This window comes from Protopterus annectens, chromosome 6.part0, assembly GCF_019279795.1.
Source record: "Protopterus annectens isolate FY-2018-M chromosome 6.part0, PAN1.0, whole genome shotgun sequence".
NCBI lineage: Eukaryota > Metazoa > Chordata > Ceratodontiformes > Protopteridae > Protopterus > Protopterus annectens.
In genome coordinates, this window is record NC_056737.1 from 842,488,256 (window position 1) to 842,513,123 (window position 24,868).

The window sequence follows — 24,868 nt, forward strand, 5'->3', positions numbered from 1 at the left end:
ACACCATCACAAAAGGTCTCCCATCCAGGAAAAACAAAGGTAATTGTTCCCCTCTACTCGGCACTCAGACCCATTGAGTACAATGCCCCCTTTGGTATGTACCTCACAAGACCTCCACAACTGGAAAGGCTGCAGAAATAGCTCAGAGGATTACAAGCCTCAGATATCCTACGCAGACAGTCTCAAAAGTCCATCTTTACTCCGTCTCATATCACCTACTCAGCTTTATATGTTGGGCAGAGATCGCCTCTATGTCAAACAGAGCTGTTGGACATGCTCCACTTAAAGAAATCCCAATCCTTCAGAGCTACACGCTCTAGGGAACTAAACCTAGTCACCACAATAAACAGGACATGCTGGAGGGATAGATTCCAGTCCCAGAGACTTCCCATACTCGAACAAACTACCTATCTATATCAAACAAAGCTCTTCATTAGCACTCAAGAAAAATCTTGATTGGATGTGAAATAGGAAATACACCCCAGGGAATCACTTCTGCAGCACTGTTGGACAGGGGCACGGGAAAATAATTTTCTTGGGTGGCGAAAGCCAGGGTACCTTTTTGGCTAGGCTTATATAGGCCCTAGGGTCAATAGCCTAGTACCTACCTATGAACATACACAAGTCCTCATGTTTGCTCAGAGGAACAGTTACAGCACTGGATCTTTAAAATTTCCCCTAACAAGTCTTAGCCAAGTCCAATTAAGCCTGCTAAACACAAGTACAAGCATGCAGAGACAGTCCAGTCCAATCTCTCAGACTTTTGGACAGGGCATGTTCAAGCTTGAAAACGGCCTTAAACATAATGTCTAACTAAAAAATGTTTGATCCTTCCTATAAACACATACAATAACCACAGTAAATTTTTATATTACTTACATAGTTTAATTTCTTATGCACGAGACACCTACAATGTGCAAGTTGAGGAAACTTATTGCAAATGAAAATGTCAGAAATCTAAAGTACATGCTTTAGTCAAACTAAAAATGCATTCTTAAAAAACAGGAGATAAAGACTACATAATGGCCATATTATATTTAAGCAGTCTTTCCTATCGGTTTATATAATGAACTCAAGGCAAGAAATAGAGGTTTGTAACCAGTCTTATTTTGAGCTCAACTCCAGCTCAACTTTCGTTTTAAATTTGTAAAGCAATAGAATCCTACTTACAGCCTCATAAGCATTACTTTTCTAGTACATTACAGATCTATTCAAGTTGGAAAAATCTCAACCCAATTTTCAAAAACTCAACATGGGACAATTAAAACACTGCAAAAGACCACTGCAGATGGCCACCAACTGTAAAGCATATAATCACTTTCATTCTAGGGGAGCTCTAGTTGACAAGTGGTAAAAGATCACTGGTTTAAATTCATGTCCAAAAGTAAAGTTAAGAAAAAGGGAAAGGCTGAAGTTGCATTGGACAAGGACTCATTCAGTAGGAAGCAAATCAGTGTATTTATGCAGATTACTATTATGGCTCAGACAACTGCAGTGGTGGTGCTGCGGTAGCTTTGTCACCTCAGACACTGCCCGTTCAATTCTGAGCGTCTTCTGTGTGGCGACGTGTAAATGGGCGTTCCTTCGTTGAAGGCTGTGTTAGGCCCGGCAAGCCAGCACGTAAACATCTACAGCCAATCATTAGCAGACCAGAGTGACCCTTAACCAGGAAAAGCCAAGACAATAATTATGGCTCACAGCTTTAAAATAAAATGTCCTGCTACACAGAGCTTCACTGTCGGACTTTAGGAGTGCATCAGAAACAAAAAGAAATAGTGAAACATGTACTAAGAGCAATAGCGCATCACAAGAAGTCTTAAAACAGAACAGAAGGTTGGAAGACACAAATGTACCCAAGGGAGATACAAACAAAAAAATGTAGCAGTGGAGGGGAAAAAAAAAAAAAAAAAAAAAAAAAAAATGTTGGGAGAGTCAATATCTAACACCCCACCCCCCACTTCCACATTAGGTCAGGGTGTCAACTGTCACCACCTCAATTCATAGCCCCCTCACCACCTTCGACAGCCACCTTCTCTACCAAATTAGCTTCTCCCCCAGATGTGCAATTAAACTTTTGTTTTTAATGAACTCTAAAAATGGGGCAGATTATGCTGTCCCACACTGCGCACCTTACAACCATCTCAGGTACTATCAGCTACCTAAGCTGCTCTGCCTTCACTCCTCAGGTTTCTGTGCAATAAAGCAGCACCAACGGCACCTGTTTTGCCAACACTCCTTTGCAGCTTCTTTGGCAATCTGGTCACACTACCCACACTGTAGCAAACGGTCTATAGTTTGAGCTCAGACCTCTTAAATCGCCTCCCAATACTTGGTACCATTTACATTTTACCTCAGGATTTAGCTTATGACCCTCAAACCCCAACTTGCTGCCATGCTCACCATTTCACCTGTACCTCTATTAGACAGTGTACCTTCAGTTTTGAATTCCAGTCCAATATTTGCTCAAGTCAATGTTCAATTTGCTAGTGCCACTGTGGTACAACCCCCCCCCCCCCACCCCATACCAGGAACAGGCACTTTCATGTAACAGCAGTTACTGTTATGAAGTATGGACCGGAGGTTCATGTGTACAGCAGAGCTTAATTTCAGAGATTACCGACTCACACTGGAAGTCAAACTTCCGAACAGAGGATACACTTAATGCTCATGGTGCAGATACAACACACGAACAGAAGGTAAAGGCTAAAAACAATACAATCCCGATTCTTGCTCCATGACCGAGAACAAACATGGTCACAGAAGCAGTCAACTGCTGGGTGGTCAGGAAGAGGGGGTGGAGGAGGAGAGATCATAGTACCGTTTACAATGCTGGGCCAGGCAGGAAAGAAAGGCATACTTATTATGCCTGCAAATCAATAGAAAAGGTCAGAGAGTTGCTGGAGATAGCCACACCGCCAAAGTCCCTGTATAAAAAATTAATGTAGGAACAGCACCAGAAAACCTGCACAAGTTCTAAAACAGAAGTATGGTTGGGGGGGGGGGGTACCTCTCACTTAAGGGTGCTCCCTTAACTACAGAAACAAACATTTTATCCTCCGCATTTTACAAAGCTGAACTTCCCCAAACTATCTAGGTTTGTACGCAATAAATTCTGTTTTGCCTCAATGCAGCTATTCATTCTGGAGTCCTGTACCAAGCACCATTCCCAAAGGCTAAAGATAATTTTGATCAAATTGGAAACTAGCCCCAATGACCGAACCCAAAGGTTTGCACAATTGTCAAATTTCTCAGGGGTGTCAGGTGCTGTGTACACTACTCTAGCAAAAAATGAAATGACATTTTGCACTTCACAGTATAATGGAAGTAATGCAAGTTTACTGTGCTATTTTATTTGCTCTTTAAAGTTGCATTCCAAACTGCTGAACGGGCTGCTGCTTTCACTGAAACACAATGTATCTAGCGTTTCTCAGTTAGCATTAGGCATCCTTTTGTTGTTCCTTAACACTTGGGCTCCAAATCAGTCACTTTACATTCAGAGGACAAGTCTGCATTCTTGTGGCAGGATGGCACACTGATTTTCACCCATCTAAACTGCGAATTGCTGGTAGAAAGTCCATTGGGTGCTTATCTGACTGGGCATAGGGCAAAGCTGTTTTCTGATGGTACACAAGCTCTTCATGCAGCAGCAGTTACCTATACACAATCACCCGAAGTAAAAATTTCCCCATAAAAATCTTGAAACTTCTAGTACCATGTTACTCATGAGGCAACTATTTTGTGAAGGGAGCAGCATTTACACATTTAGTTTTAATATTTAGGTTTACCTTGCAGCATAGCATCCAGGACTACCACTACTTAGACAGCATCGCTGCCTAGGTTAACTGCAGATTACACCAAGCAAGCACCATTCCCTCATCCAGATGCAAACACCCTCCACTACTATCCCTTAAGTGCACATTAGGATCTGCCACCATGGATGCTTTCCTACTATCACTACATCCAGCTTGGTGGACATGCGCATCTGAGGCAATGCAGCAACTGCCTTATTTACACTGACAACCATTTAATTCTCAGAAAACTACAGTAAATAAGAGATGCAGTTACACACCTACACCAGAGACTAGAGACTTGGACACAAAGCAAGCAGGCTGGCAGCAAGTCTCTCACTCGCTGCACCTATGAATGACCACACAGACCCACACATGTGGATGTGGTCGCATGCAGCTTGCCAAAACCTCAAAGGACTCACCAGCAAGTCATCAGAAAGTCTGCATGCACAAGACAATCACCACAACACACTGTCAACTACCAAGCCCACAAGGCGAAATCCACAACCCAATATTCTGGTCATAGGAGATCCCACAGAGCCCAAATGATGCCCCTCAACAGGCTGGATAAGGTTAGTTGCCTTCAGAGGCCAGGATCCATCAGCTCACAAGCACTTAGGTCACTTGCCTTAAGTACCAGTATGACTCCTAATCCACGTGGGTGTGAATGACCCACGACATACCTCCTTGGATTATATGAAGATATACATGACTGAACCCACAGAAAGTGCATCACAGGCAGGTATTGTACCTTGAACAGAGTAGCACTCTACCATCTCCAAGGATGGTACCACAATACCAGTAGAAAATTGTCTTAGCTACTAGCGTCATTCCAAAGGAGTCCAAGACTGGTCAGCCTTTGAGGACAGATGACAGGGATGGTCTTCAGTCACCTCTAAGCTTCAGAATACTGGCCAGAACATTATCCACCCCCTTATAAATGCATTTAAGCACTGCCCAACAAAGAAACTTTCAACATAAGCGCTACTCAGAACAAGCTAAATCTGTTACTACTCAACAAGAAACTGCATACTCTAGAAACTCTACTCACCTGGAAAACAGGCATTTGTGCAGTTACTAAAACATGGTTCATAGTCATAGAAAGAACTCTGGCAGTGCAAGGCTATAATGCCTTTCATACGTTCTGATCACCCACTGAACACGGAGAGCAAAAGGTGGAGGTGCATCTACATAAAAGCTAAGCACACCTCAAGGCTGGTCAATAAGAACATGCTTGAGCTACTCCATGTCCAACCAAGCATTGGGGGGGGGGGTAATCTTTTACCATATTCTTGCCAACTACTTGTGCCATGAACCAGTAAACCCACATGTCATACCTCAAGTTACTATAATCACTTCCCATCCATACAATACCATATTTAAAATGCGATTTTAGCTACCCCTCCATCAATTGGGAGGTATACAAGACTGCCAATATGTACGCCCAAAGATTTCTTGACTTTACAAATTCAAATCCCCTAGTTGGAGTGTAGAGTATTTACATCAGGACAGTAAGTACCCTAGATCTAGTACTCAAGTATGGGAGAGGTGCACCCCCGCCCCCCGTGTGATGTCCTCACTGGTAAGATCAGATCACAAAGTGGTATCACTAGCCCTCCCCCAATCCAAGTTCTCCAAGGTAAGCTAACCTCTATAAAAAGGACAGTTTCCAAAAAAAAAAAAAAAAAAAAAAAACAAAAAACACACAAACAGAAACCTATGCAGAGGTGTACACAAAGCCCTGCACGATCATATTAACGACTGCATAGAAACAGTAGTACTGGACCAAAACGGGTTATGTCAAACTACAAACACAGAATACCCTGGTGGACCCCTGCTATTAGACTAGGCACAACACGGCAAAAAAAAATCTGTTAGTCTAAACAAGCAGTATAGTGAACTAGACTAGCCTCTGAAAGCAGACAGGTAAAAAACAGCCTCCAAAGTCAAGGACAACCATAAGGCATTTTTTCAGTTAAGTCAGCAATCTTAAGGGCAACACCCAACAGTTTGCAGAATTAGCTGTAGAGGACATCAACTACACTCAGCCAGCTATAGCAAGTCTGCTGGCCAATAAATTCAGATCAAATTTCACCTCCCCATCTCCCCCAAGACACACCCTCCTCCACATCGCCAACCACCACCGACTGGTTCACTGTGCTCTCTAAAGCTAAAAACACTGCTTCAATGTGGTCTGACGATATACCCGGTTGTGTTAAATCCGGGTCAGGCCCACAACTACAGCCTCAGGACAGTCTAAATAGTGGAGTATGGCAACAGTCACCCCTCTGCATAAAGGGGTCCATCTACTGACCTAGAAAGTTAGACCCATAGAGTTTGACTGGTGTTGTACTCAGTCATGTAAAGAATTATGGACCCAAGTTGACACTGAAAACTCCCAAGCACTGGACCAGATCCCATTCAGCTGTCAAGGGCATGCCTTGCCTGCTGAACCTGGTGGATCTCTTTTCAGAAAGTCACCAAGACCGTAGAGGATGAAACACTACATACTGCCAAACTCGAACTGGCCAAGGCATTTGACAATTCTGCACTTATACAAAAGTAGGCATAAATCCATACATCAGATGTATAACAATTTGCTCACAGACAGGACCCATGCTGTTTAAATGAGTAAATACAGATCCACCAATAAGAGGCCAGTTACTAATAGTGTGCCACAGGTAGTCAGTGCTGGAACCAGACCACCCGTTTGGAATATACTTCCCTGAAGTAAAGGCCAACTTGAAGGCCTCTGATGACACATGGCAAAGACAGCAAGTCGTGGGCAATCAAAAACCCAAGGATGTAGATATCCTTCTGGAGGTTCTAAGTTCAGGCAAATGATTGGTGCCAGAACCATGGCCTAAATTACATGAGAGAAGAGAAAAATAGAAAAGAAAAGAAACCGCATCATACCACCCACTGCAGTGTCAAATACCCCTGCAAATTTCACCAACAGCACACACAGAACACATTCAGCTTATGAAATGTTAAGTACCTGCATAAAATACTCCCCAAATTAGTAACAAAAATACATACTGCATACATTACATCTATACATATTTTATTCCGTATATGCAGAAGTACACACATGCACACACTATGAAGTACCAAGTATAAACTAACTACAAAACAGGCACTCATTTAACCAGACATTAGAGGACCAAAATGTCAAATACTCCCAAACCAATCTACTTTTGCCTCACAGTAAAAGGTATATGCCAATACAGGTCAGCTTTCAAACTTTAGTCTACCAGACCTCCAATGATACTGACCCTCCTAAACGAGGGGGGCTTAAACTTGCATGTATTTTTTTTTTTGGGGGGGGGGGGGTGAAGTGTGCACTTTTAGAACAGTTAAAGAAAATGGAAAAAAAATCCACTTGAAGCTTCAAAAGGTATTTAGAGCATTATTTACTTTACTGATTTTCTACAGCCAAACGCTGAATGGGGGGGGGGGGGGGGTGACTACGACCGACTAGGTGAACCACTATGCACCAGCCAAAGATAAAAGTACAAGGATAATTATAGCATCATAGGATATAACTAAGCCATCAACCCAGAGAGCATTTTAAGCCTAGTTTCAACTCAATGTAAATATAGAAGTACTAGTCAATACCCAAAATTGACTAGTGAGCTACATGAAAAGCTTTCCTTACAATGGTAGACATGCAGGGATCAAAGTTAAGGTCATAGTCAACCTGTGATCCTAGGTACCCTACTTCTTCATGGGTACTTAGGGGTATTGTCTATTTCATAGTGTGAAAGGAATGTGCGCCTCGAAGGGAATGAATATGCATATCTTTGCATTCAGTTTGAAACAATGACTAATACACCAGTCGCTGATCTGTGCAAGACCCTCCTGGAGTATACAGACATTTGGGGATTCAATGATTGCACAGAGCTTGCAGCAGTCTGCAAACTTAGCCACAACCCTTTAGCTTTGACCTGAACTTTTGAGAAGTTCATACCAACAGTAGGAGGCACAGCAATAACCCTTGTGGCACCCTGCTGGTTGATGGGAGTCACCTACTTTGATACCGTGTCTGGTTTGACAGCCAGCTGGCAACTCGTAATACAATGAAGGGGTTTGCACTCTGCCAAGTTTACTGGCAATGCTTGAATGTGGGATGGTGTCAAAAGCCTTAGCCAAATCGAGGTATGTTGTGTACAGATTAGCCCTCAATGGCCCTGGCCACACTTTCAAAGAAAGCTTCACTTCATGAAGCTGAATTCGGTAGGATCCAGGGTTTGGAGGTCACCTTTGTATTTATGAGGTCCATAATATGTTCCACAGCCTTAGCTTGGGGGGTGTTGTATGCAAGTTAGGAGGTGGAGTGAATTTTTTTACTAAACCCATCCGCTAGCAGGTTTGCCATCTCTGGGGTCAGTGTGCAATACCGTTGACCAACAGTTCTGCACATTCTTGGGTCTTACCCTTTAGAGTTTGGGTACAGTTTGCTATGGTGAAGTTTTTTAGCCAGATTTCACTGAATTCTGGTGTTAGTCAGTTCGAAGGGGACCGATTTGTGGGCATTTAACTTATGATGGTACAACAGTTGCAGCAGTGCACTTGACATGTCGGCAAGGACCAGATCTAGAATGTCTGTTCCTCTTGTTGGGGTATGGAGAATTTGCTCACGGGCATTTGAATTCACGAAGTCAAGGAACTTTTTTGCCAGCGAGTTTGGGCTACAGTAGGTATCAAAGCTGGTGGGATAATTGAAATCCCCCATAACCAATGTGTTCAGTAAAGTTTGGACCCTCTAGTTTGGCTTTGTGGGCGTCAAGACTCACCTCAGTGACACAGCTATGACACAAATAAAGCAGCCAATTATATATTCTTCCTTAGTGTTCACTATGAGTGAAAGTCAGCAACCGACCAGTTTCCCTTACAACTTCGTGAACAGATAAAGTTAAACAAATTTTAAAGGTCATCACGAAGTCCAAATCTGAAGCCAGCCCACACCAGGAACAGAAAGCACTTTTCCCCACTTTAGAACCTGAAAAACTACAAAAAATGCCAATCTAATTATCAGTCTCCACAGTGGTAAGAGCATTCTATATTGCTCACCTCATAAGGGCACTGCCTCCAACCATGTACTCTTCCCTCATCAGGCCAATAACTGGAGTACAACACCCCTTTTTGGTACATACCTTCGAAGCAACTGCAGCAATTGGAGAAACCATAAAGGTCCCTCAAGGAAAAGTCAGCATCTGTCCTATGGGGATCTGAAATCACTGTCACTTTATTCTGTTTTATACAGACTACTCAGAGGTGATCTGCCTTGCATACAAGGCAATCTCTGACCCGGTGTTAATGGAAATGCTTCATATCCAAAAGTCAAATGGTACACTGGTTACTCGCTCTGAAGACCTTAACCTGGTGTGTGACCTGAATAAAGCCTGCTGGAGGAAGAGACGTCTCAGAGGTTACCACACTTCATGTCAGAGCATCTCACTGGCTCTCTTCAAATGCAATCTGGACGATTGGATGGGTGACTAAGTTCACCCCAGGGGTTCCACCCGTGCCCCTCTTGGACAGAGGCAATAGGTACCGATCATGGAAATAAGGGTAAGAACTTTACTAGACTTGGCAAGGGCCCTACGGCTATTAGCCTAGAAACATCCTATGAACGGTGTTTCAACAGCACATAGATGGTAAAGATTATTGGATCCTAGGGCAAATAACAGTTAAAGTACTGTGGATATAAGCTTATGCTGACCAGCCTAATGTAAAATGTAGGTCAAATATGGTGGGGGAATGGAAAGGCCATTAAAAATTAACCCTCCCCAGTGGGATACTGAGAGATTCCTCCAGCAGGTTATGAAGATCCGACTGGGGACAACTGCAGTAATTGGAATATACAAGACTCTAGCCTACAACAGTGAAGACACCCAGTAAGTAGACAGATGTGGTATAATGCACATACAGCTTCCTTCTCTAATTTAGAGACACAGGGAAAAAAAAAACTGAATAACTTCTGCATCTTGCAAATTGTCAGATAGGGCAGAATACCACTACCATCTACCCAGCAATTCACAAGGATCTATGTAAAGCTCTATAAACAAAACGCTCAATTTTCAAGGTGGGCTCCTGTGATGCAAGCAAATCAGCAACAGCCTCTGAAATTACCAAACTACAAGAGTAAAAAAAAGTGATGTAGTGCAGGACTGGTTTGGTTTACACTTACCAGGTCAGTTTCTGGATTTTCACACTCTGGACATAGAACAAATTTTCTAATGAATCCATCCAACATGTCTTGCAACTTATTCGCCTCATGAGATCCATTGACAATGTAACGATCGTTCTTGGTGTCAAACTGAGTCTGTGCTCCCAGCTCACAACCAAAATACTTGGTGGGATCTGTTTGAGAGAGTTGTGCACAAACTGATCAAACTTCATTCATGGACATGATCTCCAAAGCATCTCAGAACACAATTCAAGACAATAAAACATAAAAACCAGATGCTAAACATTATCTACCTAAATTGAATTTATGTGCTGTAAGAACTCCACACCACAATCTGCACAGACCTCCCCCAGGTCCCATTACTTTGAGGGAAATACCTTAGTTCCAAGCTGTACTCTGCAAGGAGCTAAAAGCTTCCAGAAGCTTCAACTTAAAGTTTTGGTCTCAATCCAAATTGTAAGTGTGATAAGTTTAACAAGAAGCTAGCCATAGCAACATTGTACTGCATTATTTTTTTAAAATGAGCTTACTGTTTTGAACATGGATTACAAGCAGACAGCAACAAAACTGAAAGCCTAAGTACACGGCTGCCAGTTCCTCAGTTACTGGATTACTTACTATACACAAGACTAAACTATGTAACGATTTTAAGAGCATTCACTCCTAATAACCAGTCTCCGGACTACTATACAACATTCTTTACATGGGTCACTGTTAAGTCATATCTACATGCATGCAATGTCAAAGTACTAAAACTCCACCCATTCCAAATCTATACCAACGCAAGAATCAACAACATCGCAACAGAGTGAATTTACTTGCGTTTGGAAACGAGTATTTTCTTTGCTTGGACACAATCAGTATGTGTACTTTAAACAGAAGCAGATCCATGTCAAAAGCTCTCACAGGACACAAACCAAACATCACTGCTGCCAAAACAGGGCTCAGCATGTGAACTGTCAAGTATCTAGTCTTGAGGCCACCCTAACAAGCTCTCTGTAGGCACCATACCAGTTGTACTTTACTTGCTTAAACTGAGTCACACCCTGCAACTCCACGAAATGGAGCAGTGAAAATTGGTGCCAAGAGACCTCAGCCACCAAAGCAGCTGACCAACTACATCACTCAAAATGAAAACAAATTTAAAGTTAGCTTAGTACCTGATGCCATTCAAAGTTGCTCATAAGCGATTGCCTGGGATGCAGGGTCCAACAAATCCACTTGTTTTAACAAGTGGGTCTGAACCTTTTTACAAGGGCTTTTGTATTCTACCAAGTTTAAAGGCATCCTCTCCCAAAAGTCTTCAAAGAAGAGCCAGTCTCCTAGACATTCAGGCCTAGTGAGAGATAATCTGGAGCAAAAAGGTGGCTCTGTTCAATTCTAAGTTTTAAAAAGGAATCAAACAAGAAGGCTTCATGAAATGCAAACCAGTACAGATGTAGTTACAGAAACAAACCCATGAACAGAACACACTTCCCCACTTCAGAACTTAAAACTACAGAAACGCCAGTTGTCACCCCTCCCCCAATTCCACGGGAAGTACTTGCAACCCGACAACTTTAATTCCAAGTCACTACAAACTCATGCAACCATCTCCCTGTCAAGTATAGAATTCATTCCATAGTAATTTACTCTCTCATCCTTGCATACCTCATAGGCCCAGACACATTTAACCTGGGAGATCTGGCAAGACTGGCTCATCTATATTAAGACTGGGAAAACGTGCCCACTGCTCTCAACTGTTCTAGTTGGTTCACGTCTAATGAGCACCCAGACCAGCAAGATATCCCAGGATGTGGAATTGAGGCAGTACACCACCATTGATATACTATAGGAAATAGCTTGCCACAAAACCACTGAAACTTGCATTAATCCACTAAACACACGTGCTCAGAGATTTCTCAAGACAGAGCTAACCACATGCAATTCCAGTAGACTGAATTCCACTGCACTCCACACCAGGCAGACTCCATAAACCTGCAGCCTTTTTCGCAACATAGACGTTATCTGTCAAACATTTGTGGTAGCTTAATTTATAAAAAAGATAAGCTGCACTGTGAAACCCTTGTAAACAAACAGTAGGCACCAAATAGTTCTTAAGACATACTACCCCCACCTGGAGATGCACAGAACATGCTGAACAAACAAGGCACAGTTAGAAAAAAACATTGTTCATGGACACCAAAGAAATATAAATCTTTACACCAAGAAATTTAAGGACCAGTACCGGATGTTCTGACATGATCCATAATCACATTTTCTGAATATGGAACTTTTATCCTGTGAAATTCAGTGCCAACTTCTCCCATCCAGTTTACTTTTACTTACAAGACCTCACCAAAATTACATATGCTACATATCAAGACAGTCGTTACAGATCTAGGCACCCATGCCAATTCTTTCCTTTGACCATGTTACTAACAAGTCAGAAAAATGATTCTGGCTTGCCCAGCTAACCAAGGACAGCATGGCAAAATAATTTTACTTTGAATTCATCCACTTCAGTGAACCACCACTCTCAGTACGGACCTCGATTCTGAAGGGATTCCAGTTATTCCTTAAAAGTAGATATACAAGACCATCCCAGCTTCACTCTCCAAAACTGCTCTTCAAAGTGCAATACAAAAAGCCAGTTATAAAAAAAAAAAACTGGTCACACTGGAGTCTGTCAATTCATAGCATCCTTCTCTCATATCAAACACGTGCGACTTTTAAGGTTAACTGGAAGGACATTATGCACCCTTTTTTAAATTTCTCCAAATCTTTTGGGTTTCCAATACCATAACAGGAATTGACCCCATTCCTAATCAAAGTAGGATTAATGAAATTAGTACAGTTTCACTGTCAGCCAAAAGTGTTCTTTGTAGCACCCGCAATGTGCACAGTAATGACTCCTACTGCAATTAGTACAGAATTACATGTACTGTAGACTTATAACACACATTGCTCCTACTAATATTGAACCATCTGGGTATCTTTCTTTCCACGTTGCTAGTTTCCGCTTGCAAATCCTGATACTGACTTTCTCTGTATGCAAGACACTGTAGTCACTGGGTGTAGCAATTTCAATGATCAGTGCTACTTGCCTTTTTCTTGGACCACTATATCCCAATGTTCTTGCATCTTAATTTTTGAACTGTTGGTAATGGATGAAACAGTGTGAGGTTTTCTATGCTGCTTTGTGACCCAACTCTCCAGTGTTTCAGCCACTTCGATACCATATTTGCACAATCCTCAGTGAAACAGTCTCACCACATTATTATGCCTTTCGGTATGCAGTCCTTACTATGTCACAACCAGCAACAAGGCATGCAACAGTTTCCAATTCTGTTTTACAACACCTACATTTATCTGGTTCGCCCACATGTTCAATGGATTTTGTAAACCAATGTGTACGCAACCCATCTTGTGCAGTCAATATTAAACCTTTCATCTCTTGGTTTGAATTCGCCTCTCAACCATTCTTGCATTCGTTCCCAACATGAGGTTCTTTCAAAAGTTTATACTTGCAATTATACTTCTTGCCTTCTCATCTGGTCCCTCACACTAGACACCTTGTGGGTTTTCCAATGTTAAAATACCCAGTTTTTTTAGTCACTTCAATGACACTAAATTAACAAAAATTACGAACAGCTTTAACATTTACTGTCTGTACTTCCCGAATGCCTGTCCAATTATCCTGAATCAGTGCCACCTTGCCCACCTGATGTAACAGTAGATAGCCATGTTTTCTGTACACTGCAACAGATTGATACAAAGCATACAGGATATGTACAGTCACTAATTATATCTGCACTTTAATATAAAAAAAAAAAAAAAAAAAAACTTTCAACCTCTATCATCCAGACTTCATTTAAAAAAAAAAAAAAAAAAAAAATCCTCAAGCCACTGATCAGAAAATACACCGAATTAAACCATGCCCCCTTTCCCAAACAGATACTCTATCCCCTTAGAATGACACTAGCTTAACCAACTGAAGTTAAATAATTTTGTTCTTGTACTTGTACTGTGGTGTCATTTTGGGTGATGGCAGGATACTACTCATGGCCAGGGTCAGACCTGCCAGGGCTACAAGATCGGAGAGCTCCTCCATGTTTTTTCATGTAGTCCAGGATACTTCTCCGGTCATTCATACAAACATGGACAATGACAGAGTCCTTTGTACTTGGAGTGACCCGACTGCATGCAACAGCTCTACTATACATGGAGTTTGTACATCACTAAGGGAATTCACACATCTGCAGTTTTATACATTTATAGAAAAAAAAAATTTCACTCCATAGGTAGACAACTATTAGTTTTACATCTATTTTTACTACACTACGAGAAGTACTATACACCTTGAGAATTTCATCCTGTTATCTTACTTTAGTCACTTTTCACTTGAATGTGGCTGTATTAATGTTTTGCTTTACTGTCTTACGTAGCTGATTATGTTGCCATTCTGGTTATTTTGTAACAAATACTCTGCCTACTATGACTGTCCTCACCACTACTGTTATCACCAGAAGATAGGCCTGGACGACATGGAAATATAGTAACTGGACAGTTGCTCAGCAGTTTAAACATAGGTTCACCGAACTACAAGTTTTAGAATCAGAAAGCCCACTTTACATAACATAAGTTGGGGGAGGGGACACCACACTCCCACCTTTAGCTTTAAACAGGTTTTGTGCAAACTAGCATTACAGACTTTTCATATACACTGATAGTATATGAAGAGTCAAGATAACCCAGCTCCAAGAAGCATCTCCCATTGACAACAGACACTGCAGTCAACCACATTCTTACCACTTTGTTTTTTGCCACCAATTATCCATGCATATACTTACTGAATAAATTCTTTAAGCATGCAAAATGAAAGTTTACAAAATAAACTAAAATCACTCCTTAAGAACTCACTCTACAGAAAGTTTGCCAGAATGTTAACCCTCCTTCCATTCACCACATCATTGATGTTAATCCCCATCCCATGACTGCCTCTGTTATAATACATAGTTGAGAACATGGATTTTTCTTAATGCATTTAAATCGAGAACATGGATATCAAGTATACTAGCACCACCGCACCATATTTACCTTCCAAATGTCAAAGTGCATGGACAAGCAGGGACTTCAATCCACATCTCCAGCAAGCAAGATTGTTTATGAAACCCATTCAAGTCTTACTAATTTCTGATGCTACCACTTCATTAAGTTGTACCACCCCAGCTAGTACCATGTATAAGTAGACTACACAGTTAAACCCCCCCCCAGAAATTCAAAGATGTGATTGTCAGCTACATCAAGCAAAACATGCTCATGAGTAGCAACTAATCATTCTGTGACTCAATTTAAAACCGCACAATTCTACAACGAGTTCCGATACCCTCATAACCAACAGATCCAACACAATCTTTCAAAAGCCAATTAATACTACTCCACAACATTCACAGCACAGGAACAAGGCCTTAAATAAGTTTCCCACCCATTTGATAAATGCCAACATGGAAATGTATGCTCTCAGCCCTGCCCACACATTAGGCTGGTCATATGACAGGACTCTAGAAAAGCCTACATTTAGGTCCCTATAGCAGTTAACTTGACGCTTCAGAAGTAGAGAAGTCTTTAAACATTACGCAGTAAAATATTCACCCCCCCCACACACACATTCAGGTCAGTAATGCCCACCACATGCTTCAGTTTTAGGTTTTATAAAACAAGCCAAAAAGCCTTTGTACTTACAGGTTGGAGGCCGATTAAGTGCCTTAGCAACGTCAACCATGTTGACTATTACCGTTTTTATTCCATTGCCTTTGCCCTCCACCTAGATGGAAAAGAATGAAAACATTAACCTGTGAGACATCAAAAAACCTAACCATTAGTATTGCCAAATGTGTCTTACCTTAGCAATCAAACGGGGCATTTTGTAACGGTAGAACTGGTCAGAAACACTGCGGTTGACGTTAACGGCCATTTTGATTTATGTGTAGGTTTGTCAATAGAATGAAAAGATTTTCGATTGCAGTTTTTTGGTATCTTCTGTCTGAAGAAGAATGGATGACATAAACAACTGAAAGTATACTCGGTATCTGACATGAAAAAACTTTCGCCACCGAGGCTGCAAGCTCCTCGCTTGTAGATTAAGACTCCCCAACACGGGTACTAACAACAGCACAATGGGTCTGTAACAAAAGGGAGAAAGATGTGAAATTAAAAAAAAAGGGGGGGGGGCAAAAAAGCACTCAAACATGCAGTTCTCAAAGAAAGCTAACACTATTTATTGTATTTGAATCTGAATTGTACTTGGTAAGGTTGTAGTTACCAGCAGTATTAAAACTGTGTATCTGAACGAATGCAACTGTAACATTACCCTCTAAAATAACCTTGTCTCTTTCACTGAAATCCTGACACACATCCATACTACTCTACACTGTAGATTTACCTTAAATATAAAATACACTGAAATTTTAAAATACATGTCTAGTTATATCTGAAAAGGTCAATGAAGCACTTTACCTCCTTAAACATACAGCACTGAAAGACCCAAAAAGGTCTCAAAACATTTCCATCAAGTCAAGCCAACCACATCTCCTGAAGGGAGAGAGGCCAAAACAAACCTGAGAGGGCACTACTACTCCTCCTTCAGGTGCCTCTAGCTGCTTACATATCCCAAAAGGGTAGATACCTTGAGTTAACAGAGATCCTCCTTCCAACTTCATAGATCCTTGCTCAGATAAAGTCTCAGGCAGGATTCAAGGAAATTTACCACTCAAGTAGAATTCTATAGGCACAGTTTTCAACTACAGAATTGAGAGGGGTGCTGCCTGCTTCTGTGAAACAGTAAATCTAAATCACTACTACAACCTCACTATCAGCCAATCCACCCAAAACATGAAGTGTTTTTAATCAACCTACTAAAACATTCAAAGACCTGCAGGAACACTCACAAATTTTACTTATTGTTTGTGAGTCCCTTCAAAACTGGAAGCTCAAAATTAAAAACACTTACTCAATGTTAAATAGCACAAAAACATTTTTTACACAAAGCATTCATGTTAGTGTGTAACACAAGACCTTTAATCAAACTAATTCTACAACTTAACTGATCTTGGCAATAAAATGCCTTTTATTTGACGCGCATTTAATCCCAGGGGATGCAGCATTCAAAAATAGCTGCCAATACAGCTCCCTATACACCAACTGAGCTTCTCAGTTGCCCCCCTCATCAGAACCTTTTCCAATATGTAAAATCTTTTTAACTTATACAATCGATCAAATATGTTGTTAATTTAAACAGCACAATTATGCCATTAAGGCAGAAAATATGAACAATGCACTAGACAAGCATGTCAGCGAACGTGATGATTTTAATTTTTTTGTTTTTACTTTGTGATGGCAAGGCCGTTCCTGACTTTGGGAGGGGGGTAACCAGGAAACGATTACAGTGCTACTTCTGAAAGCTGCACCCACCCCAGATTACACGGCAAGATGACTATAAAAAAAGACATGTTATTGCCAAGAACTAAATTGTAGAGTTTGGTATTTTAACGATGCATTTAAGTAACTTGAATGGTTTATTTAAATGACTTTTGGGGTCATATGATGTTTTAATTTGTTTTTGGCACTATTTAACATTAAGAAACTGATGTTAAATAGTAACTATAGGTTCATAGGAGGTTACTAGGCTGATGGCAGTGGTACTGCAGCAAAGGTGGGGTGAAGGGGCAGCTGCACTGGGCGCAGAGTGTTAGGAGGGCAAGACAGACTAAATCCAATCATTACTTACTGCGCTTGTTGTCAAAGCCAAGCGCTCACAGTGGTCTGTAATAACTGCTTGCCACAATTGTAGAAAGCAGTTAAAATAAAAAAAAAATAAAACTAAGGCATCTGAAAGCTTTGCCATTGTAAAAGATTTCTTTTTCTTCTAGGTCTATAACAAACACTTTAGTGCTCCATATTCAAGTATAAACTGCAAGAACTGCTTAAGTGTAGTAAGCAGCTTGCGACCGTTTAAAAGCACCCCCCCCCCAGCTGAGGAAGGAGGGAACAGGGTGCAGAAACAGTACCAGACTGGCTCCTGCATTCCAGGAGCACAAGAATGCAAACTTTTCCTCCCAGCTCTTCAATGAAATTGAGAAACACCAGATCGATGAATGGCTCCAGATTCTGGATAAACCTCTGGTATAAAGAAGTGCAACATCTTCCAGGAATTAGATGTGCCTTTTGGCATCAGAATACAGTACATCTGCATAGTACAGACCGGTAGAAAATTTAAGTTAATTTTTTTATTTATTGCAGCGGCGCTGTTGTGCAGCGGTTAATGCTGTCGCCTCACAGCAAGAGGTTCTCTGGTTCGATTCTCGGCTGGGGTGCCTTCTGTGTGGAGTTTGCATGCTCTCCCTGCGTTCGCATGGGTTTCCTCCCATATTCTAAAGACATGCTTCTGGAGCATTTCTCCCCGGGCCTCCGCTGAAAACAGGATCTGTGGAAGCTAGTCGGACTTTCCCGGTCAACAAATGTTAAAAAAAAAAAAAAAACTGTTACTTTCCAAATAACTAGTGACATTACTACTGCACCACAGATTTGCATCTTGCACAGATCGTACTGCAGAACTTTTGAACCTTATTCAAATACCTGTGTTGCCTAGTCTGCACACTCCAATGTTTTTACATATCAACAAGCCACTTACTTGCAATTTACTGGACAGCAGAGCCAGGCTATTTACCCTTTTCAGGCACTACTCAGGAAATGTCAGCAGTACCAACAGTTGGAAAACATTCAAAAGAAACATCTAAACGATTACAATGGTTCTGGTACTGCTGAAGAGGCGACTCCCTATTGACAGTCCTAATCTGCAGAACATGGTCTTCTACTGCATTTTTGAATTTAGGTTAGGCTAAGTCATCCTGACTGTTTTAGACAATGCTTCCACACCAATGAAAGTTTTTTTTAGAAGGAAACAGTAACTCGGTCAAAAGAATTTTTGACAAAGTACCAAGAGCATTGCGATCCTGCCTAAAACTAGGACCAGATGTTTAGCAGGTCACAATGTTGTATATACACATCAAGGAAAACAATCTGCACATTTTTCCTACAATTAGGAAGTTGACTACTACGGGGAGAGTAAGATCCATATTAAATGCTAAGAAACAGAGTTTGTTATAGCTGCACATGCTATAGATAAAAGATCCAACAACATCACCAGCAGGGTACTTTTAGTCCACTCATGCTTTGCTATCGATAAAGTCAAAAGTTCAGATAGGGTTTCAAACCAATGCCAACGTGTTTTTTGTAGTACTTGGAATAAGGAAGCCTTTTTAAATTTGTGAGGGTAACTGTTAAGACAGTCATAAAGCTGAGGGAAAGCAAAAATAACAACATTGAAGTTTAGATAATTCTAAGAGCTTTTCCTGACATCCCAAATGACAACTGTAGCAAATCTTACTGCACAACACCTGCACACATTCAGAACAATGCTAGGCTATTCCAAAGTAAAGTAACTGACAAAAAAAAAAAAAGGGAAAGGATTAATGAGACTAAGAACCCAGAGGTACATCGGTATTACATATTCCTTAATCTGAAAAAGGGTCACTGGCAGAATGGGAAAGGGCTTGTCCCAACACCGAATTTCTTTAATTTGCAGTTGTAGGGCAAGGTTACTATTTACAGCCTCAAAGGATCTTGTCATATCAGCGAAGACACCTGCAGAAATAAACTTTTGGTGGTGTCAGGGGCATTAAAGTAGTCACTGTACTAAATGACTACATAGAATGCTGATGTCCAAACTTTGTCTACATATGTTTTAGTTCGTAAATTACAGCTTCTCAAATGTGTATATACACACACACACACACACACACACACACACACACACACACACACACACACACACACACAATCCTGGGGATCACTTCTGTGGTTCTGCTTGACAGGGGCACAGGAAAATAATTTTCTTGGGTGGCAAAAAAGTCAGGGTTACCTTTTTGGCTAGGCTTGTATAGGCCCTAGGGCCAACAGCCTAGTACCCACCTATGAAGATGTATACAAATCAGAAATCAAATCAGATACATATCTAAAGATGATACTTTAGAAGGGGGATAGCAAATCAAATGTCCCATTTTATACTAAAAAAAAAAAAAAAAAAGTACCGAAAATTACAACAGTGGCAACCTCCACAGGGCCAAGTGTCCATTTATGGCACAAGTCTTACCTACTAAACTGCATACTGGTAGCATCCGATTTGTGTGGGACTAGGCAATTTTATTTTGTCATGCTCTTTAACATTACAGTCATGTGCGCCACGTAATTTACACCATTTAAAATCTTAACTTTTAAAGCGCACTACACTATGAGACTGTAGCAAATGGAGCTCTTTACACTTTTGAAAGAACAGACAGAACATAAGCACAGATGTTTAAAATATGGCCACTTTAAACAAAGACATTTTATAATGCATGAAATGTTCATTCACTTTAGTTAGACTTGGATTCAAAGTAGTTACTGGAGAAAAATGTCCCAATAGAACAGGGACGCTATACACATACAGTAACAAAAAGCACACCCAACTCAGTCAGCACTTATAAATCTAAAGGCACCTGTTTTCTTGAACACTGGTCCTACCTAAGTCACACTTGTTTAGAATGTTTTTCCACCTGTACATTATCCCCCAATACTTGCAGGAATGTTGTCAGATTTAGATTTTAAGCACCTTTATTTTTTATTCTCCATTTCAAATAATGTCTAATCTTCGGCATAGTAAAAGCTACATCACGTTTTATTATTCACTACTAAATCAAGATTCCTGTCAATCTTTAATAATCCTCTTGCGCACAAGTCACGGCTAGAGAGTCAAACGAGACCTGACACCTACCCGCTCAATTTGTAACAAAACAAAAAAAAAAAAAAAACTGGCTAATCCATCTCTGTCAAACGTAATAAGAAAACTTAATACTTGCGCTAAAACCAAACATACAAATCAGTCTCCCAGATGAAGGACTGACTAACAGGCACATATATAAACTGATGTTTGCCTCATTATTAACCAGATTCCTATAAAATCGGCGGACTTCTGACAAAACAAGAACCGAAGTCAGTAACTATGGCATACCTTTGAGTTTAAAGATTTTATATCCTCCAGAAAAAGACAATTGTTACTATTCTGTCAGTATCTTACGTTTATAAGAGCAGTATTTGACAGGCTCAAATTCAACTCCCATCTACTACTAAACATAAAAAAAACCCACCAAAAACTTGGCATGCTCTATCGACACAATCGGTTCCTCACCTCGACTACTAAACTTACTCTTTCTACTTCCTTTCTCTTACCCTCCCTTCTCTATGGAGCCCCTCTTCTAACAAACCTACAGTCATCACTCAAAACCAAATTGTCCTCTTGTTACAATAAAATAGCCAGATTCGCTACTAGCAACAAATCCTCAACCCATCACTGTGAATCTCTTCACAAACTAAACTGGCTTGAACTTCTTAACTACCTCTACTACACCCAGCTCACCTATGCTCATAAACTCATTTTCCAACCTTCCCTCTGTCCCTCTCTCCACTACCTTTAAAATGCATCACACACCAAGGCTTCTCAGATCTAACAATCAAAACCTCATAGAAGTGCACAGACCACTCCACCCCCCAGGACAATACCTCCTATCTCACTCTCTGGCACGCCTATGGAACTCCCCCCCCCCCATTCGTACCACTTCTAGCCTCCCATCCTTTAAAAAATCACTCCACTCTTATCTAACTTCCACATGGGAATGCTCCTGCTCCCATCCCTCATGACTTACACTTACTTCTACACTATTCCCTTCCTTACTCTCTAATCCCAGGTTACAAATTCTTGTTAAAAAAAAAAAATAAATAAATAAAAAATACTTTTAACTTTGATTGAAACCTATGTAATCTTTATACATTTTGTGTGTATATCAATTTAGTCTTGCTTCTTATGTAATCTATGTTTGTTTAATTAACCTGTGTGTAAATTTGTATGTGGAGCTTTTCTCCCCAGGACTCCATTGAAAACGGGTTCTTCTGGCCCAATGGACTATCCTGGTTAAACAACTGCAAATAAATAAATAAATAAATAAATATTTAAAGTCTACCCCAATTTATGGGCCTTTGTCTCCCGTTATTTTAGGCTTTTACCTTGGTTTATTACGATAATAAATTAAGTAATATGCAAAGATCTGTTAAAAGCTATTATAAAAAGTTGCGGTACTCTGGTAACACCCGTGCGACTAAAGAAAACAGTCAAGGCTTGGTGGCTTTACATCCAATGGAGGATTTTGACTACGGAAGAGTAAAATCCCGTATTAAGAAAAGACTCTAAAATCACGTGGGTTGACAGCTACTACCAAAACGTGTCATTCCGCTAAATGTAGGGCAACCGGGGGGGGGGGGTTAAGACAAAATACTTAACCCATTACTATCATTACGCCGATATAACAAAATGTACACTTACGTCACACACACAACTTATTTTCAAAGAGAAAACGTAACAGGACAGTGAACTTCAGTTAATAAATACCACACATATAAAATTAAAATCAGCATAGAGTATTATAGTAGCCGAGAAAGTCAGCCGGCATTTAATCGAACATTTCATAACTCCACACGTTAAAAACCTACACACAACCACCTTACGTTAGTTGATGGTGCAATTCTTCGCAAACCACATATTGCCATCTAACGTAGCCATACAGAACAGCGTCCGGCCCCATGCCTCCATTACAATAAAAAATATATAGGAGCTTTAATAATCCAGTCTATTTAGCACAAAATCATACCTTGTTATCCCTTCGGCTGGTCAGTTACTTTACGTTAATATTTTTGAGCATCTAAATAAACAAAAATGACACTTAAAAAAAATGTAGGCCGCTTGAAAAGATAAACAGCGCAAGCTAAAAATCAACGATTAGAGCGGAAATAACGTCACAACAGTTCCGGATAATGAAATCCAAAACGTTTCAGCTTTGGAAGGAAATGACGTCAATCGTTTGCCAATTAAAGGTGAGTAATTTGCCAGTGGGTAAAGAGGAGGACTGCGGGAAGTAACGGTGTTGTTAAGCTACAATTGGTTGGCTGGTGTGGTTTTCCCTCCCCCAACTGTCGTGTGATTTTTTTTTTAGTATGTAACAGTAATATAAATAAAAACTGATTGTGGTATGTGGTGTTTGTTTTTTTAAAAACGTTGAAGATATTTAATTTATTGGAATTTCGGTGTTGTATGTGTAATGCAACGGCAGTGTGGTAATTTTATTGTTAAGGGAGAAACTTGAGGCATAAACGTGTTGTTAAACTGTAAGCTTTTAAAATGTGGTTTTGGAATATGGTGACATTTTTAATTGCATGCATATACAGTATCGTACAGAAACTACATACATCCCAAACTTCTGCATTGCCCGCAGTCATAGATAGTTCTCAACCTTCCAGCTCCAAAATGAGGAACACTCGCCTTCATAATGTGGAACAAATGGACAAATTGTGGAATACGCACTAATGGCTTGCTAACAGCTTCAACTAGGAAGGTCATTTGATGGTTTAAATATGCTGGTTTTACTTTTAAAGAATATCCTTTAATGAATTAATTAATTTCTATTTACCATGGCTTTCACTTAAAAAAAAAATCCTAACATTGAATTTGTGGCCGACTATTTCAATGTGGAACTTTGAGGAACATGAACTTTTTAAGACCCCAAAATGAGGTACGTTCCTCGTAATGAGGTACACTTGAGAGGTATGCCCGCAGTCCCATCAGGAAATTTTAGTTTTGCGGCCCACGGCAAAGTGTTCGAAAACAGTATATTTTAACTTACTAATTTGTAGGAGGCGATACTGTTGAAGTAGCAGGCTTAGAAAGGGGAAGCCAGTCGAGTTGCATTCTACTTTATTTTGTAGCATTTAAGAAACACTTCTTAAGTAAGTTAAACCATGTAGTAACGCAATTATCAAAGAGCTGGATGCATACTTCTCCATTTCCCTGCCCAAGAAATCTGGACAAGGCTACAAACAATGGGGACACAAACCTAGAAAAATTGTGACAGTTTTTAGATATCGCACGTATGAACATATGAAGTTGATAAAATAATGTGTTTTACGTTAGGATGAATTTTCTGGAGCGCCTGAAACTCACGTCTGCCACTATTTTCTAATTTACCAAAACTAAAGGTTTATGAAAAGTGGACCAAAAGTATGAGGCAAACATTTGGATACTTTTACTTATGTCAGGATGGTAATTCTGCATCTAAGGATCGCATTATTAACTTATGTATCCAAGTAAAAGCTTATCATTGCTGGAGCCTTCCTGTATCCTGACAGAGTGCTCTTCAAATTATCTGGAGATATACAGAGCTGAGTATTTTTCTGGCACTTTAGAGTTGTGTACTTGTAATTATTTGACTAATTTTATGTCATTGCTGGCTGACTTCAGAGTTGTGCAGTTATTTTTGCTTCACTGTATAGTTTTTCAGATCTCTGCTGAAGGTGTTGGTCCCATCCCATACCCAACCTGCCTATTCTTGTGTTGTTGTTTAAATTTGGAGGCGCTTGCAGTTGCCCGCCCCCACTGTAGATTTGATCTGGGACCCCCCACACACACACACACACTCCCATCTCTTTACCTCATTCTACCTAATAGACTCCTTCTGCACTTGTTTTTAGTCATTTTTAATTTAATTGCATTTTTTAAACTGGTTGGTCTAACATTGCTACATACTCAAGTGTGCTAGCTTGCACTGCATTTGAATTGTTTTGACTGCTGTTATACTTTTCTGTGTGTGTATGGGGATATGTATGTATGTATGTGTGTATGTATGTATATATATATATATATATATATATATATATATATATATACACATATACTTTTCCTGTAACTAGTGTAGTCCAGATTCAG

At 40.3% G+C, this 24,868-nt stretch overlaps 1 protein-coding gene across 1 annotated transcript in view; it reads right to left on the minus strand.

Annotated features, from left to right (window-relative positions):
* Window positions 1-22,928, minus strand: part of EIF5 (eukaryotic translation initiation factor 5) — a 587,707-nt gene extending 564,779 nt beyond the window's left edge. The window contains exons 1-4 of the mRNA XM_044074522.1: window positions 22,761-22,928; window positions 15,866-16,145; window positions 15,706-15,787; window positions 9,982-10,154 (exon numbers count right to left, since the gene is read on the minus strand). Coding sequence (XP_043930457.1) covers window positions 9,982-10,154; window positions 15,706-15,787; window positions 15,866-15,937 — 327 coding nt within the window. The 5' untranslated portion in view covers window positions 15,938-16,145; window positions 22,761-22,928. The remainder of the gene's footprint in view (window positions 1-9,981; window positions 10,155-15,705; window positions 15,788-15,865; window positions 16,146-22,760) is intronic.
* Window positions 22,929-24,868: the final 1,940 nt, after the last annotated feature.